This window comes from Cannabis sativa, chromosome 2 (assembly GCF_029168945.1).
Source record: "Cannabis sativa cultivar Pink pepper isolate KNU-18-1 chromosome 2, ASM2916894v1, whole genome shotgun sequence".
NCBI lineage: Eukaryota > Viridiplantae > Streptophyta > Magnoliopsida > Rosales > Cannabaceae > Cannabis > Cannabis sativa.
The window spans coordinates 1,360,831-1,378,216 of NC_083602.1; the positions used below are offsets into that span (position 1 = coordinate 1,360,831).

The following is a 17,386-nucleotide window of genomic DNA, read 5'->3' on the forward strand; positions in this document are numbered from 1 at the left end:
AGGCAGTGGACTAAGTTCGTAGATGTCACTGAGCGTGGTAATCAAACTCTAGCTTTGGAATTTTTAGCCAACTGGCCTGAAAGAGAAGAGGGCAAAGTTAGAGTTAGGGGGTTAGAGTGCCTGCTACCACAGCCGCTATTCATGCCCTTTATGACCTCCAAACTTTCACTAATGAAGAACAACCCTTGAAACGACAATTTTATGAGAGAAGTTTGAATTATGTGGATATTGCTGAGACTCTAGGGTATCCTGGCCTTAGGTTCCATGAGCTTAATGGAGAACCATACCAATTGTACCGATGTGAACTCAATCCAGTGGCCAAGGCTTGGCTTTACTTTGTTAGTGCAAGGATGCTTCCCAACAAGCATTTTTCTGATGCTCAAATGGACAGACTTAAATGGGTTTACGGCATTATGAAAGGGTATAATTTGAATGTGGGGGATATTGTTCGAGTGACCTTTGACATTATGGTTGAGGGATCTTCCGGTGGAGGACTTGGGTTGGCTGGAATAATCACTGATCTATGTGAGAAACATGGAGTACCACAGTACTCATATGATACAAAGGCACCGCCACAGCGCCCTATTAACTTGGCGACTGTTCTTCGCTTCAAACCTCCTCATCCTCATGGTCAACCGCCAGTTCAAGGAGGTCCTCCGGCAAGAGAAGAAGAGGAACGTGAGGACATCGAACCACCACGTCTTGTCGGGCCTCTTGACCCTGCCATGCAGTACACTCACGATCAGCTGAATTATCTGATTCAGCAAAATATGCATATGCAAAATTACATGGCCCAGAGGAGTATCTTCGATGAGCAGCAGGTGGCTCAATTGAATACACTTGTCACGAGGATGAATATCGGTGTGGAAGAACCGAACTATTTTGCCATGCCACCCCGTTTCAATCCTTATGACCAGCCACCGCCGCCAAACCCCTTCTAAGGGGCTCAGGTAAGTTTCTCTCACCCTGGTTTATTTTCACACATTGGGGACAATGTGCATTTTAGTTTGGGGGGGGGAAACTTAATTTATTTATTCGCATTTATTTGTTTTAGTTTAGTTTGTTTTAGTTTTTTTTAGTCTTGCGTGATAGCTAAATTGAAAGATGGATTGAATTGTTGTTATTCACTTGTGCAATGGATTAAAACATAACTGTGTGCTTGACTTGCAACTGTTTGAATTAAATTGGATGTGTGCTAGGAAGTGATTCATGTAGATTTAAAACATTTGCTATTCTCACATATCACTTGTGTTCTATTTGGATTGTGGAATGACTGATTGAACATGGAATAGAATTTGTTTGACATACTCTCTTGAAGCGAAATCCTTGATGATTTTTGTTTGGAAAGTGATTTAGGCAAGTTTTCTTTGGAACGATTGAGCCTTTCAAGCCTGCCTATGAATTTTTTTTACCATAGTATACCCAAAGTTGAGCCTTAGCCTGTTTAAAAAAAAAAAAAAAAAAAATTTCACCACTTAACTGAGCGTTATCTGGAATTTATTTTTTTTTTACCCTGAACATACCTTATTATGCCATGAGCCTTGAAGCAAGTTTGGGGGGAATAAGTGCTGTAAGTGAAAAAAATATAAAGTGTAGGAATGAGAGATTGAAAAAATAAGAATATTGTGTGTTGTGCCTATGAAAAAAGAGAAGAAAAAAATGTGTCTTCTTGAAGAAAAAAAAAGAGTTAAGAAAATTATGAGGTACACACATAAGAAAAATTGCAATCTCTTATTTCTGTTTTTGGGATATATGGAAAGAAAGCAAAATTAATGTCTAGGCTTGTTTGGTTAATAGTGCTTATGGTATAGTAAAGCCTAAATGACTTCTCACCTACCCATGTACCTAAGCCATGTGATGTTAACCGAAAAAAAGACCTATTGATTCCAAATAGAAATTTGTCAACATTAGTGGAGAGAGGTATGTCATTCAAACTTATTGATCATGTGTTAGTGGGATGTTGGAAAGTTAGAACAGTTGTGATATTGATGGAAATTGCGATGCTTTATGTTAGTATGAATTACTTACTTGTAAATTGCACATTCAACTTAGTTCTTAGAGTTGGCAAGTTGAAATTCTGGTTATTGCTGGATTGAAGTTGTGCAGGTGGTGGTAACAATTAAATTGTTGGAAAGTTTAGCTATCATTGTCAGTTTGTTTTTAGTTTAGTCTTAATTTACTCGGGGACGAGTAAAGAGTCAGTTTGGGGGAGTTTGTTAGGCTATTTTTAGCCTATGTTTTGGATCCAATTTATGTGCGTTTTTAGCTGTGTTGGGACGGAATTACGCTTGTTTTCTATGTTTTCAGGTTCTTTGGAATAAAAGAGGTCTCGGGTGCAGAAATTCGTTAAAAGACGTGCTGAGCCGAAGAAAACTCAATTTTTGAGCAATTGTGCATATCTGGCCGCGGCTAAACACAACTTGGCCGCGGCTAGATCTCGAAGTTTAGCAAGGCGTCAGTCGCCGCGGCGATGAAGAGGCTCGCCGCGGCGAGTTACGAGATACAGAGAGCACCCAAATTTGGCGATTTCTAGCCGCGGCGAGAGGAAGCTTGGCCGCGGCGAGATCCCGTACGGACCAGGGGCATTTTCGTCCATCGAACCCTAAATTTCAATTATAAATAGAAAACTGCGATTGGAAGTCTGAGAGAGCGATTGGGAACCCTAAAACACAGCTAAGAGCGGCAGGAAGAGCATAGAGATTCAAGTGAAGATCCAGAATTCATCCACCAACAGTTCTTTTCTTTATTCCTCTTTAATTTATTTATGTTGAATATTGCTATAGGAATGGTTATGGATTTATTTCTGAACTAAATTTCCCATTTAGGGAGGATGATGATTGTTGTTTAATGTTTTGCCTAGTTAATGTTTAATTACCATTCCTCAATTCTTGTGTGTGAAATTATCTTAATTTGTGTTTAATTTCATGTTTAAGATTGATCACCTTGTGCATGCTTTATGATCTCAATTCAAAATCTGAAAAGTGAGAATTGAGAATGCTAAAATTAAGATAATCAATGTTCTATGTGAAACGAAAGTATTTGCATGACTTATGTGACGAGTAGATTATTGCTTAATGCTGATTTCATGTTAGTTTAGTTAAGGAATTAATTAGATAACATGTGATTTAGAATCTAGAAGATCTGAAAGGAGCTAGGTTATTTCATAATCTGTCATTCACTGCGAGAATAGGATAGTAATTAATCATTAACGATTTGGGTAAACAACAACAGGATTCTCCTCCCTATTGTCTCATCTTGCTCAACTTTAAATTGTGTTATTAAGTTTTCTGAATTTCTTTCATATTTCACTGTTTTTAAATCATAATTGCTTTCGATTTACCGAATAGAATCATAAGTATAATTTAGTGGTACTTAATCCAATTCCCTGTGGGATCGACCTCACCTGTGTGAGATTTACTACTTGATTGCGTATACTTGCGTAGTGTTTAAAATTATAGCAACATTATTTTGAGTCTTTTCTCTCTGTCTAGAACAGCTTTTTCTGTGGTTAACACCATTAGACCATCAGAATCTATGAGAGATAACAACACAGCTTTATTGGTATCCAAAGAAGGAAAGTTTGAATTGGGATTCTTTACTCCAACAGATAGTTCATCAAACAATCGTTATTTGGGAATTTGGTATAAGAACATTGCAGTTCAAACTGTTGTTTGGGTTGCAAACCGATGTGAACCAATCATTGATTCATCTGCCTTGTTGACTATAGACAACACAGGAAATCTTGTGCTTTTTTCAGGCAAGAACAATAAGAGTGTGCTCATTTGGTCTACAAACTCCCCGAAACAAGCCCGGGAACCACTTGTTCAGCTCTTGGATAACGGTAACTTGGTTTTGAGAGATGAGAAAGATGCAAACACAACAAAATATTTATGGGAAAGCTTTGATTATCCTACTGATACAATGATACCAGGAATGAAATTGGGATGGGACTTGAAGAGAGGTCTAAATAGGCGATTATCGTCGTGGAAGAGCTCTGATGATCCTTGTCATGGAGATTTCACTTATGGGATTGAGCTTGATGAACCACACCATGACCATACATACCCTCAACTATTTATCCGAAATGGATCAGCAAAATTGTTTCGCGAAGCGCCATGGGAAGGCATAAGTTTTAGTGGAGATTCTAGTACTGGTTATGTATCAGTTTATTGGTACAGTGGTCTTTACAACTTTGTCAACAATGATGATGAAGTTTACTACAGTTTCAGCCTCCTTAATGGATCAAATATTGTAAGACTTGTCCTAACCGAAACAGTTGAATACACAGAATGGTTAGAAGAAGAAAACAGTTGGAGTTCCTCTTATTACACCATTCCAGGAGACAAATGTGACAAGTATGGCATCTGTGGAGCTAACTCGGAATGTATCATAACAAATAATCAAGTATGCAAATGTTTAGAAGGTTTCAAGCCAAAAAATCAAGAAAATTGGAACTCAATGATGTCTTGGTCAGAAGGGTGTGTGAGAAACAGTTCTGTGAGCTGTGATACAAAAGAGAAAGATGTATTCATTGGCTTTTCGAGCTTGAAAGTGCCCGATAGTCAGTATATTCAGTTGAGTAAGGGCGATAATCAAGACGAATGCAAGGCGAAATGCTTGAGCAATTGCTCTTGTATGGCTTATAGTTATACAGAGTCAGATGAAGGCAGTGACTGTGTCCTCTGGTTTGGGGATCTGTCCGATATTCGACAACTTAGTTCTGATGGACAAACTGTATACATTCGAATACCATTTTCACCAAAAGGTAAAAAAACTTATGTCAAGTTCACAAGTATTCTGTTTTGGTTATAACTTTTATGTTTGATTTTCTCAGTTCCAAAAATGAATCATGAAATAGCAAGAAGTGATCATAAGAAAGTAGTGATACTTGTAGCTGTCATCGTTGGATTAGCTGGTGTGATTATTTCAATTGCGTTCTACATTCTTAGGAGGAGACACTTCAGTGGTAATAGTCTCTCTACCCTTTACTTCATTCTTTCCATTGAATTATCGAATGAAGTTTCTGGTTGAATCGTGGACAATGTCGCTAATGGCCTAATACACTATCACACACTTCACTTCTCATATACTTTGTAATTAAAATGAGTTTGTGGCCACATATACAGAGTAGATAGTTTTTTATATTTTTCCATAAGATATGGTTTTTGTGGATTGGATAGGAAATTTGTGAAATATTTCGAGTAACATTTTTTTAAGAGACAGAGGTCACTTATCTTAGACTAACTTCTTACAAAACTTTATTCGAGAGCCTCACTTATGGCAGAGAAAAACCGTGGTTACAAATTATGTTTTATCGTCCTTCGATAAAACATACATAAATCTTGAACCAATGACAAACATGAGTACAAAAGGAGCTAGAGGTTGTAAAGAGTGAGTTTCGAGAGGATTTTCTCCTCGTACTTTTTGATTTGTGAACATGATTTGGTGACCGAACCGTGTATGTTGCTGTGTTCGATTGTCTTTAAACATATTGTATGTTATGTTTTTCGTTTGTTTTTAGAGAGAAACAAAAGCCAAGACGACGACTTGGAGGTTCCATTTTTCGATCTACATACAATTAGTGTTGCCACTGATAATTTTTCAGAGGCTAATAAGCTTGGAGAGGGTGGTTTTGGACCTGTATACAAAGTAAGTTCACATTAACATGTTTCGAACACTTTCTTTACCCAATTTGGATAGCGAAATATTTATCTTCGTCGTGACATATTAGGGTATGCTAGACGGAGGTAAAGAAATCGCTGTGAAGAGACTATCAATGTGTTCTGGACAAGGAGCTGATGAATTCAAAAACGAAATTAAACTAATTGCTAAGCTTCAACATCGAAATCTTGTAAAGATATTCGGTTATTGCATTCATAGAGAAATGAAACTATTGGTTTATGAGTACATGCCCAACAAAAGCCTTGATTATTTCATTTTTGGTAACAATTTTCACCTCTTTTAATACAAATGTAACGTTTTACATATGTAATTTGCCAATTTTGTTCTAATAGAAGCCAACATTTGCAGATGAAAGGCAAAAAAGATTATTAGATTGGCCTAAGCGTTTCCAAATTGTATGTGGAATTGCTAAGGGGCTTCTCTATCTTCATCATGATTCGAGATTGAGAATTATACATCGAGATCTCAAAGCTAGTAATGTATTACTTGATGAAGAGATGAATCCCAAAATTTCAGACTTTGGCTTGGCTAGAGCTTTTGGTGGAGATCAAATAGAAGGAATAAACACAAACAAAGTTGTAGGAACTTAGTAAGTCATCTTGAAAAAAAAATAGTTTCTTTTATTTAAATCCATTTTTTATACAAATAATTAAATGTTATGCAAATGTAGTGGTTATATGGCACCAGAATATGCTTTCAATGGCCTCTTCTCAACAAAATCAGACGTATTTAGCTTCGGTACATTAATGCTTGAAATTGTAAGTGGAAAGAAAAGTAGAGACCTTTACGATAAAGATAGCATTCTCAACCTCATCGGATTGGTAAGTGTACATACATTAAAAAAAATTATTAAATGTTACAATTGAGTCTCTTGCCTTTCTCTAAATATAATTTTGTAATATTTATTAGGCATGGATTTTGATGAAAGAAGGCAACACATTTAAGCTCATCGACAAGTGCTTGTTGAAAGATCCACACGACAACATGGAAGAAGCATTACGTTGCATCCACATCGGCCTTTTGTGTGTGCAACAAAAACCAGTTGATAGGCCTAATATGTCTACCGTTATTCTAATGTTAAGTGATAAGAGTGTGTTGCCTCAACCTGAACCGCCAGCCTATTTCACTAACACAGATTTGCGGGAGGGAGATCATTCTTCCTCGCCTAAGCCCCCGTCATGCAATACAAGTATAACAATTGTCGAGGCGCGATGAGAAATTATACAACAAATCGAAGTTTCCCATGTGAATGTTGGGAATTTGATTCATTAGAGTTTCTCTATATTTCATACAAAATTGCAAGGATGACTGAAATTTTTAGTCTATGTGTAATATTTCAGACCTAGATGAAATTCTACAACAAAAAACCATATTACTATATTTTTTGGTACTAATATCCTTCATCAAAATAGCAACACAATTGAAACCCAAATAGGACTCTAAAGATATATTATATCAATCTAATTAGGAAACAAACAAATACATGAAAATTTATAAAATCCTATATAATTTTTTTATATAAATATCATATAATAACATTATACATTAAAAGAGAAAAAAGATTTAATAATAACTTTACACAAAGAGGATTTTTTTTCATGCTTAGTTCAATAATTTAGTTATTCCTAATATAATTTGGTGTTACATGTAATGCGAGAAATGAGTAATGATATATATGCACACATAAATCACACAAAAACATCACACACCAATGTGGTAACTAACTTTTCATTGGTAGAACCCATCTTAAGCAAAATGATCAGTTAAAATTAGTTACCAATTACCAATAAATGTGTGTAAGTTTGTGTGAATTCTATTTGCACAAATCATTTTACAGCTGAGAATGAATAAAAATACATCCTTAAAAAAAGTCACATAATATAATAGTCACTGAAAAAAAGAGGGAAAAAGGACTAAAACCGTTTAAATATGGAAGAAACAATTTTTCAAAAATTAATTATAAACATATGTATACATAATGACACATACTTCCTAAAACATAATTTTTGTTAATTAAAACCAAATCAAATTAGAACATAATCAAATCGTATCCATCCAAGCATCAAAGTCATCCAATGCTTCAGACTTGGTTCCAGCCTGAGACTGAGAGACATTACATTGAATAAAATTGTCACTCTTTCCTCCCTTAAATTCAAATAAATTATTGCTTCGGTTCATCAAACCGGACGTCTGATTAAGTAGGTCATCTAGGTCATCTTCCAGGTTCTTTTTCGGAAGTTGAAACTTGGCTGCAGATGCTTCTTCTATGGGGTGAGCTGAACTTAAACGAGTTGAATCGAGAATCTCTACGCTAGTTAGTGAGTCAAGAAGCATATCGAGCTCTGCCTCTGCCACTGCTACCTGGGAATTTACAGTGTTTCGTGCTGTGAATTCAGAGACTTCGCGTTGATGATTGCATTTGGCAACATCAATCTGTTTTGATGAATCACAAAATCCCAGAGACGGGTGAAGACTGGCAGATGCTTTAACCTCAGCAATATTCGCCAAAGAATCAATTAAATCTTCAGATATTTGTTTCAGTGCTGAACGATCATTGGTTGCAGGAATTTGGTCACTTTCCCGAGAACTGCTTGCTTCTGATATCTCCGTTGCACGCTGTACAACAAACTATGATAAGTATGGTATACCCTACTTTGAAATTTGAAGATTTGAACAATAAAACTATTTCAAGGATAACATAAGCAGCAAAGGAAACATCTTTCTCAACTAGAAACAGTGAAAAAATGCATATGTTTGCTGAACTTATAAAACTTGGAAAGAAGCATACCAGTTCTGATGGTAATAGATCTGCTTCGATGAAAAGTCTCTGCGACAAGTCAATTTTCGCGAGTTGTTCATCAAGACGGTGCAGATTCAACGAGATAAATGATGCCTGGATAGAGAACCGAATTTCTATTAATTCTCAGCATTGAAATAAACAAAGCAAAAAAAGTTGAGTCAGTGTGTAGACAGAGCTTCCATGTGCATCTCGATAGATCTTTGGGCATAATAATCGTTTGATAAAGACATCACCGGGGAATTAGCTATTATCAACTTGAGGAGTTAGAATACAATACATAAAATATATTACCTCAGGTTGCATCCTTGATTTATCCTCCACAACAAAATTATCATCTCCAGACCATGCCAAGATGCCCTCTCCCTTGACTGAAAGCAAAGATCCAACTGCTTCTCTAAATTCACCTATCAAAAGTTGCAAAAAAGTTTCCGATGTGGCAGTTCAATTAGTACAAATTCAAAATACTTCTCCTAAACAATAAATGGAGAAAAAATATCAGTGATTATCACAATGAAATTTGTTCTGTTTCTTTTTCCATATAAAATTTAATTTTGTTCTTAATTAAGTTAAATGAGTTCATTTAAATATGATGGTGATTGCAATATTGGGTAGTCACCCACATCTATGGCAACCCTAATTACTAATCCTAAGTCATCTTGTTTACATTCAAAGTCAATGATCAATTATGCCTTTAAATTTATCAAAGATTAAACTCTTAGAAAAAGAAAAAAAAAACCAGACAATCCCTAGAATAATTAAAGAAAATATCAAGAACAAATACGAAAAAAGTACCAGCAAGAACATCATCAACAGACAGGAAGGAATCCGAATAAAGAGTCGATTGAGATTGAGACTCTGCCTCAAAAATTAAGTTACGGTAGTCTGCGCCTTTGGATTTTGGTAAAACAACATCTGGGTTTTTCTTTGATATGTCTTCTAAACCAGAATCATTCTCTTCACTGTATCGATCCCAATTGGAAGGTAGTGCAGATGCAGCCTTAGACTGAAGGTTTTTCTCTCTAACTTGTTTAAGAGACGGTTTGTTTGCCGCTCCAACAGCATCAGTTGATGGAGATTTCAACTTCTGATTGGGATGATGTTTCTTACTATGCTGCTGAGAATGAGCTCTTTTCGACTTTGCCAAAGATTTTGCATCCATCACTATATCTTACCAATAAAATAAATGCCTATCTAACAGAATTTCTTGTGTTAGTTTTGATCAAATACTAACAAAAATGCTGAAGAGATGCAAATGAATTGGTAACTATTCAATGAAGCATTGTCTATTTTTCTTTTTCTCCTATTAAAACAACAAAAAATATCTCTAGAAAATCAACAACACAACATAAATTAGAAGATTTTATTTGGAGAGAAGTTTCTCGATATCACCAAACACTTCATCAACACCAACATATAGAATTATCCTAAAGTTAAACACAGTACTTAAATACCATTTCACATGAGAAACAGATTTCATACAACAATACAAACAATTTCTAAATCTTATAACTACTACTAATTACGACAAATCTGACTAAAAAAAGAGAGAATTGGATAGATAATATAATTAAATCATATCCCAATATACAAAACAGAGAGAATCACTTGAGAAAACTCAAACAACCAGACAAAGTTTCCATTTTTTTCTTTGTATTTAAGCTAATTAGCACATTTATCTATAAAAAAAAACCTAATTAGGACATGGTAAGCAGAGTACCTGTTGTTGTGAGTGAATTCCTACTCTCCGATCTCCGATCTCCTAGCTCCGATAAGTAGTGAAAGAAATTTCAGCTAAGAATTTGAAATTGGAAGGGAAAGAAAAATATAAAGAGAATGAAATACTTTTATAACTCGGCTCGGCTTAAGTTTTTTTTTATTATTAATTTTAGCTTTTGGTTTTATTATTATTATTATTATTTATTAATTTTAGCTTATAAGAATAAATAATATATCTTTTTATAAGATTTTTTATGCACGCTTATTTTTAAAAAATAATAATAAATAATAAAAATAATATAATATCTTTTTTTTTTTTTAATTCAGACGTTGTTTTAAGAACTTATTTTAAAATGGAATAATTTATCAGTTTGAATTATTTTACAAATACATAAAAATAAATTATAAAAATACGATTGTATGGAATTTTAAATATTTTTACAATTTTTACAATTTTATTTACAAAAAATACGATATTTTAATATATTTTTATGTTAGTACTCTTGAGAATTTATTGTTGATTTATCTATTATTTTTATGTATTTTTGTGTTATTTTTATACAACCCCTTAAAAATTATACATATTAACATTGTTTAAATAAAATGGTTACCTAACTTATACTTAAAATTGTTTCAATTGTTTTTGTGTTTTTATAAAATTATCCCAATAATAATATCCAACACTACATTTTCTTATTAAATTAAACCATACTATGTTTTTGTTTTTTAATTTAAATTTGGGGAACTATTAATTGTTTTTTTTTTTTTTTGGATAAAGTTGTAATTGCTTATGTGATTTTCTGTTCATCTTTTTTTATTTTTTTGATCTCATATTTTTCTATAACATTTAAATGTTTATCGTATTGACTCTAAGAATATATTAAATCAAAAAGCAATAACATTCTATAACTATACGTCAATTAAAAAAAAAACTATGCCTATTTTTGTTTGATTTATTTTATTGTTAATTCATAATTTTATTAACAATAATTGATAATTTTATAATTATTATTATTATATTTTAAGATAAAATTAACTAAAATGTGATAAAAGGACTTATATTAGGTAAATTTACAAAAATACTGTAATTTGAGTTAACTTTTATAAAAATACTGTTACACAGAAAAGTTTTCAAAAATACTGTCTTTTTATAAAACACCAGTAAAACACAAAGCAGAACAACTCAAAACAATAGTAGAACAACTACAAAACACCAGTAAAACACCAGTGAAAACTTAACACAGTATACTGCAGTATGAAATTTATAAAAAATACAGTAAAAATGTAAAAAATACCGTCTGGCAGTATTTTTATAAAAAATTAGCAAAAGTTAGTATACCATGTAAATTTCTCCTAATATTACCGTAAAATATTATATTTCTAATAGTATTATTTATAAATGACAAAATTTAATATTAGAAGTGTATATTGGGTGGTTTTATTGAGTTTTGGGTTTTGGATTTGGGGTGTATAGAATTATTGAAAGATATCATTTATTATACATGTAGCCAAATAAAAACATATCAGTCAATATATAATTTATATAATTTAATCTAGTTTAATCTCTTTAATATGGCATTAATTTAAAAGGCAATTTAAAATTATTTTCTTAATTTGTTATTATAAAAAGATTATGTGATATAGTTAGTTCGTTTTTTAGAAATATTTATATTTATGATTATGGGTGTTCATCAAATCACTCAAATTCTTCAAACTGCCCGCACCACACCGCACCGCAAAAAAAATGTGGTTTGAAATTCTTCGCTGTGCGGTCGCAGTTTGAATTTTTCCTAAACCGCACGGTGTGGTGCGGTTTGCGGTTTTGAATTGTTAATATGCGGTTCAAACCACACCGCACGGCACATTATAAAAATACCAATTTTTATATTTATTTAGGTCTAATATGTGAATGTTTAACCCCAAGTCTATTAATTATTGTATTGTTGAAACTTAATTTTTTTTGCATTTTTATTTTTAAGACTTATGGTATTATTGATAAGTATTGTTCAAATTTTATGTATTTGTGATAGTTTAATCATTTGGTGATAGTTCAACCATTTTGGGAAATTAGAAAAACAGCATGTACGAGTTAGTTTAAAAAAATGTAACTGCACCACCCGAACCGGGAACACTTGATTGTTGATTTCTCAGTTAGAATATTACATATAACATTTGTGGTCAAAACTGATTCCCCTTTTATTTCAAAATGTAATGTAATTTTCATAGCTTCTTTCATTCACAGCTACTCTCTCATGGCCCCCAAATTCATCACTCGGACAATATCAATGGCGGTTACACGAAACCACCTCTTCACTCCCATTTACAGCTCTGCAATTGCTTTACCTCGTAGGTACAACGTTTCTCAACTCTCTTCATCACTTTCTTCTGTCATTTTTTTCCTTAAAGTTTCTATCTTTACTATTCTCCAAATTCCCAGGTATTGTTCTTCTTCTTCTGAAACTATAAACCCTAGCAAAAATGAAGATAAACCCAAGTCATCATCATTATCATCATCTTCCAAGAATAAGAAGGGGAAAGCTACAGCAATGTCAAGACTCATAAACTCAAACCCATGGTCAAGTGAGCTTGAATCTTCTCTCTCTAAACTCTCTCCCTCTTTTTCCAAGACAACTGTTATTCAAATTCTCAATCTTGTGAAAAACCCATCTAAAGCTCTTCAATTTTTCAAGTGGGTTCAACAAAAAGGTTTCTCTCATACTGACCATTCATACTTTTTGATGTTGGAAATTTTGGGTAGTAGTCGAAATTTGAATGCTGCAAGGAATTTTTTACTTTCAATTGAGAAAAAGTCTAATGGGTTTGTTAAGCTTGAAGATCGTTTCTTTAATAGCTTGATTAGGAATTATGGCAGAGCTGGATTGTTTCAGGAGTCTTTTAAGCTTTTCACTACTATGAAATCACTTGGTATTTCTCCTTCTGTTGTTAGTTTTAACAATCTCTTTTCGATTTTGCTTAAACGTGGTAGAACTAATTTGGCTAAGAATTTGTTTGATGAAATGCTTAGCACTTATGGTGTTACACCAGATGCATTTACTTTCAATATTTTGATTAATGGGTTCTGTATGAACTCCATGGTTGATGAGGGTTTTCGGTTTTTCAAAGACATGGCTCGGTTTCAATGCGAACCGGATGTCATTACTTATAATACATTGGTTGATGGATTGTGTAGAGCTGGGAAAGTCGATATTGCTCGAAATGTAGTGAAGGGTATGAGTAAGAAGAGTTTGGATTTGAATCCAAATGTTATTACTTATACAACTTTGATTAGGGGGTATTGTATGAAACGAGAGATTGATGAGGCTTTGGTTGTTTTGGAGGAAATGACTAGTCAAGGGTTGAAACCGAATAGAATTACATACAATACTTTAATCAAGGGCCTCGGTGAAGCGCAGAGGCTTGATAAGATAAAAGAGATTTTGGAAAGAACAATGAGAGATGGTGAGTTTGTTCCCGATACATGTACGTTCAATACATTGATGCACAAACATTGCCAAGCGGGAAATTTGGATGAAGCCTTGAAGGTTTTTGGGAAGATGTCGGAGTTAAAGGTTCTGCAAGATTCAGCTACTTATAGTGTTTTGATTCGTAGTTTATGTCAACGAGGGGAGTATGATAGAGCGGAGGAATTGTTTGATGAGTTATCGGAGAAGGAAATTTTGCTCGATGATGCTGGTTGTAAACCTCTTGCTGCTGCTTATAACCTTGTGTTTGAGCATTTATGTAAAAATGGTAAAACTATAAAGGCCGAGGGAGTTTTTAGGCAGTTGATGAGAAGAGGTACTCAAGATCCGACATCGTTTAAGATTTTGATTATGGGGCATTGTAAGGAAGGTACTTTTGAAGCTGGATATGAACTCTTAGTCTTGATGTTAAGAAGAGATTTTGTGCCTGACGCTGAGATCTACGAATCTTTAATCAATGGTCTCTTGCAGAAGGATAAACCTATTCTTGCAAAGCTTACTCTAGAAAAGATGTTGAGGAGCTCCCATTTCCCTAGAACATCTGTTTTCCATGCTATACTTGCTGAGCTAATTGAAAACCGATGTGCTCGGGATTCTGCTAGTTTTGTTATGTTAATGTTGGAGAGAAAAATTAGACAAAATATCACTCTCTCAACGAATCTTATATCACTGCTTTTTGGTAATGGGCAAGGAGATAAAGCATTTGAGATTTTAAAGTTGCTTTATGAAAACGATTACTCTGTTAAAATCGAAGAGTTGGTCAGTTTACTTTGCCAGAAAAGTAAGTTGTTAGAGGCTTGCAAGGTATTGAAATTTAGTTTGCAGAAGGATCAAAGTGTCGATATTGAATTGTTTAATAGTGTTCTTAGTGGCCTGAGTAAAGTAAAAAAGGCTAAGGAAGCCTTTAGTTTATACTATGAATTGGTAGAGAAAGGAGTTCAGCATCAGCAGTTGACTTGCTTAGAGGATTTAAAATCTGCTTTGGAGGTCTCGGGACAATCAGCTGAAGCCGACTTTGTTTCGAAAAGGATGCCAAGGTAGACGAGTCTCAGCTGTATATCTGCTTGGAAAATTTTCTCTGCAAATTTAAGGCCTCAAATGTAAGTTATTTTAAAGTAAAAGCAAACAATTTCTCTGGCTTCCTGTCATTATCTTAAATTACAAATTTAATGGCATAGCAAAAGAGGTCACATGTTGGAAGCTTGAAGTTGCAAATGATGTTTTCTAGCTAAATAGTTACAAGAACAAGATAATTCTAAACTCATAATTTCTAAGATATATGAATTATCAAATCAACTTGGACTTTCAAGCTAAAATATTTTTAGGATTTGTACTGTATAGCTAGAATTATCCTTTGGGGGTTTTGTTTCTACTATGATAGTAGATATTATTTGTTTTATATTATAGTATCTTAGTTTTTCCTCTTATGCCACAAGTGAGGCTTTTCAACAAACTCGATTGAGTGTCAATCTAAGACGAGCGACCTCTGTCTCTTTTGAAAAAAGAAAAATTAAATTCTGTCTTTCTTTCTAACCCAACTCTTTATCAAGAATCAGCAAAATTTATATTACCAGTCTTGTTTATGAAAATTCTCACAGTGTTCCCTTCAATTTTAAAGCAAAATCATAATTTTTACTAATGGAGCTCCTAAGCAATATCTTGAACGGACTAGGCACATTCCTACACCAACTTATGAGTAAGTTTAGTATTTTTGGAAGGGAAGCAGTGACTCCAAAGACTAAAGATGCATATTTTTTCTTTGTTTTTCATTTTTCTTTTCTCTTTGCTAGGCAAAACTACAACTGTGAGCATTAAGGAATGGGAATGGCCAGCGCTAGCCGAAGATATCACCCGCATTGTCTGTCTCCTCTAGCAGTGACTATACCTTTGCCAGCCACCCAGCTCGATCGGGCTACTGAATGATGTTGGTCAGCCGCATTATGCTTTACTTTCTCGGTTGCTGCAGCGGTGTCGATGGTCTTCGAGTTGCCAAGGACATGGGACATAGCCAAAAAACAACCCTGGAAGCCAAGTTTGGTTGTCCCATCTCTAAAAGACAATACAAAAAGGAATAGTTTGATGCATCTATAATCTTTGCTGTTGGATTAACAATATTACATATGTTTTTTGTTTGGAAAAAAAAAAGTAATAATTAATGTTTTTTCCACATATATTGATGCAATTGTCCAAGTATAACAGAAACAAATCGGAGCCAGGTTGCCAAGTTTTGAATTTCTGTTTATTTGGTTAAAAAGGACAATGATTATTGGTCTTATTAGTCTGTGTATATTATATATAGAACATTATTATTGAGCACCAGTAGTGTCTAATACCTTTTAGAGGTAATACCCTCCGATTAGTAAGCAATATTTAGCATTTCTCATTAGACAACAACATTATACGAGTCTATGAAAGAATATTATTAGTCATGACAACAACATTAGACATATGAACTAATCCAATGAATTTTGTAAACTCTTGACTAAGGTGGGTTAGTCTCGCGCTTAGGACACACTGTTTTAGGATTCAAATAAAAAAATATATTTTTTAAAAAATATACATAATTTTTTAATAATTTTTATAAAAACCATCTATTTTTATAATAAGGCTTAATTTTTTTTTTCCTAACATGAATTTGAACTCAGGGGACTATGTGTACATGTCTAATTAAGTGATTCTTGGATGTTTTCCATCCTAAGATTAAAATATTGCTATGTTAAGCACTTCTAATTTGATATATTATCAAATTAAGTTTGTAATTTTCAATTTTAACATGATGAGTACACTTTATATAAGAAAAGGAAAAGTAGAATTTCTTCATATTTATTTGATATATTGTTATATGAAATGGATTTATCTATAATCTTCATCGATTAATAAGAACTATTAAAAACTTACTTAGATTTCTTCTCTTTACATATACAAATTTAAATAAAAAATAACAACTAGCTATTAAACATATGATATTACAACTTTAAATGGGATCCAAACATAGTTTATCTATGAGTAAAAATTTATTAAGTACATGATTATTAAACTATCTCAACTCTACAATTGGGACAAAATTTACTAATTTGTAGCCACTTAAGAACACATTTTTATGATACACGTGAGTGCATGATAACTTAGCAGCTTCCAATCCAATCGAAACATTCTCCAAACAAATCGAACAAAAAATGGGATTATCTTCTACCCATACTTTTTCTAATTTTTTGATTGACTCTTCACTCGCCGCCACCAAATGAATAGGAACATCATTCATACCATAGTCATTATCATCGTCGTCGTCGTCGTCGTCGTCCCAATCAAGGTGAGGTAGTTCATCAACACAAATTTCAACACAAACATTAACACTGACTTCCTCATTCAAATTATTATAATACTTGTTCATCATCTCTCTACCGCAATTAATGATTTCATCAGCAAGAGGAACAAGAGAAGGAAGATAGAACTCAGTAAGCATATCTTGAATGGTAACTAGGGCTTCAGTTTTGTTGTTCTTCATTAATGTCTCGTATGAAATTAGCGCAATATTTTCTAAAAAAAGTAATTGAGTTTTCCATATTTTGACGATCACATAGTGGAGCAAGAATGAACTTGACATTTAAGTTAATGGTAAAGAAACAATCATTATGTGGTTCTTGTTCTATTAATGGATTTGGTTCAAAATGATATGGTGTTAGATGGTAATAGAGATCACCAATGA

At 33.5% G+C, this 17,386-nt stretch overlaps 3 protein-coding genes across 6 annotated transcripts; 2 read left to right on the forward strand and 1 right to left on the reverse strand.

Moving 5' to 3' along the window:
* Nucleotides 1-350: 350 nt before the first annotated feature.
* LOC115720015 (G-type lectin S-receptor-like serine/threonine-protein kinase At4g27290) lies at nt 351-6,987 on the forward strand. Its single transcript, XM_061109011.1, has 8 exons — nt 351-730; nt 3,459-4,765; nt 4,835-4,966; nt 5,522-5,649; nt 5,732-5,942; nt 6,031-6,271; nt 6,353-6,503; nt 6,592-6,987. The coding sequence occupies exons 1-8, from the start codon at nt 351-353 to the stop codon at nt 6,895-6,897; spliced, it is 2,856 nt and encodes a 951-aa protein (XP_060964994.1). The 3' UTR covers nt 6,898-6,987.
* A 625-nt stretch (nt 6,988-7,612) lies between these two features.
* On the reverse strand, nt 7,613-10,348 carry LOC133034616 (protein ECERIFERUM 16-like). Of its 2 annotated transcripts, none has more exons than XM_061109770.1 (5): nt 10,200-10,348; nt 9,275-9,673; nt 8,774-8,886; nt 8,471-8,575; nt 7,613-8,298 (listed from the first exon to the last, which is right to left on the reverse strand). In XM_061109770.1, the coding sequence occupies exons 2-5, from the start codon at nt 9,639-9,641 to the stop codon at nt 7,723-7,725; spliced, it is 1,161 nt and encodes a 386-aa protein (XP_060965753.1). In that variant the 5' UTR covers nt 9,642-9,673; nt 10,200-10,348; the 3' UTR covers nt 7,613-7,722. The 2 variants fall into 2 exon arrangements, with proteins under 2 accessions (XP_060965753.1, XP_060965754.1); XM_061109771.1 differs by having other exon boundaries at nt 9,275-9,669; nt 10,200-10,346.
* Nucleotides 10,349-12,377: 2,029 nt separating this feature from the next.
* LOC133034617 (pentatricopeptide repeat-containing protein At1g02060, chloroplastic) lies at nt 12,378-15,999 on the forward strand. Of its 3 annotated transcripts, none has more exons than XM_061109772.1 (4): nt 12,378-12,548; nt 12,636-14,780; nt 15,299-15,376; nt 15,471-15,999. In XM_061109772.1, exons 1-2 carry the CDS (start codon nt 12,451-12,453, stop codon nt 14,719-14,721), a joined length of 2,184 nt encoding a protein of 727 aa, XP_060965755.1. In that variant the 5' UTR covers nt 12,378-12,450; the 3' UTR covers nt 14,722-14,780; nt 15,299-15,376; nt 15,471-15,999. The 3 variants fall into 3 exon arrangements, with proteins under 3 accessions (XP_060965755.1, XP_060965757.1, XP_060965756.1); XM_061109774.1 differs by having other exon boundaries at nt 12,378-12,544; XM_061109773.1 differs by lacking the exon at nt 15,299-15,376.
* Nucleotides 16,000-17,386: the final 1,387 nt, after the last annotated feature.

Bases quoted from the DNA above. Each gene is read 5' to 3' on its own strand.
- LOC115720015 (XM_061109011.1), top strand. From the start codon at position 351: ATGCTTCCCAACAAGCATTTTTCTGATGCTCAAATGGACAGACTTAAA. The intron at 5,943-6,030 runs GTAACAATTTTC...CAACATTTGCAG, and splicing joins CCTTGATTATTTCATTTTTG to ATGAAAGGCAAAAAAGATTA. The intron at 6,504-6,591 runs GTAAGTGTACAT...AATATTTATTAG, and splicing joins TTCTCAACCTCATCGGATTG to GCATGGATTTTGATGAAAGA.
- LOC133034616 (XM_061109770.1), bottom strand. From the start codon at position 9,641: ATGGATGCAAAATCTTTGGCAAAGTCGAAAAGAGCTCATTCTCAGCAG. The intron at 8,576-8,773 runs GTAATATATTTT...TTCTCTATCCAG, and splicing joins AATCAAGGATGCAACCTGAG to GCATCATTTATCTCGTTGAA. The intron at 8,299-8,470 runs GTATGCTTCTTT...TTTGTTGTACAG, and splicing joins ATCTATTACCATCAGAACTG to CGTGCAACGGAGATATCAGA.
- LOC133034617 (XM_061109772.1), top strand. From the start codon at position 12,451: ATGGCCCCCAAATTCATCACTCGGACAATATCAATGGCGGTTACACGA. The intron at 12,549-12,635 runs GTACAACGTTTC...CCAAATTCCCAG, and splicing joins GCAATTGCTTTACCTCGTAG to GTATTGTTCTTCTTCTTCTG.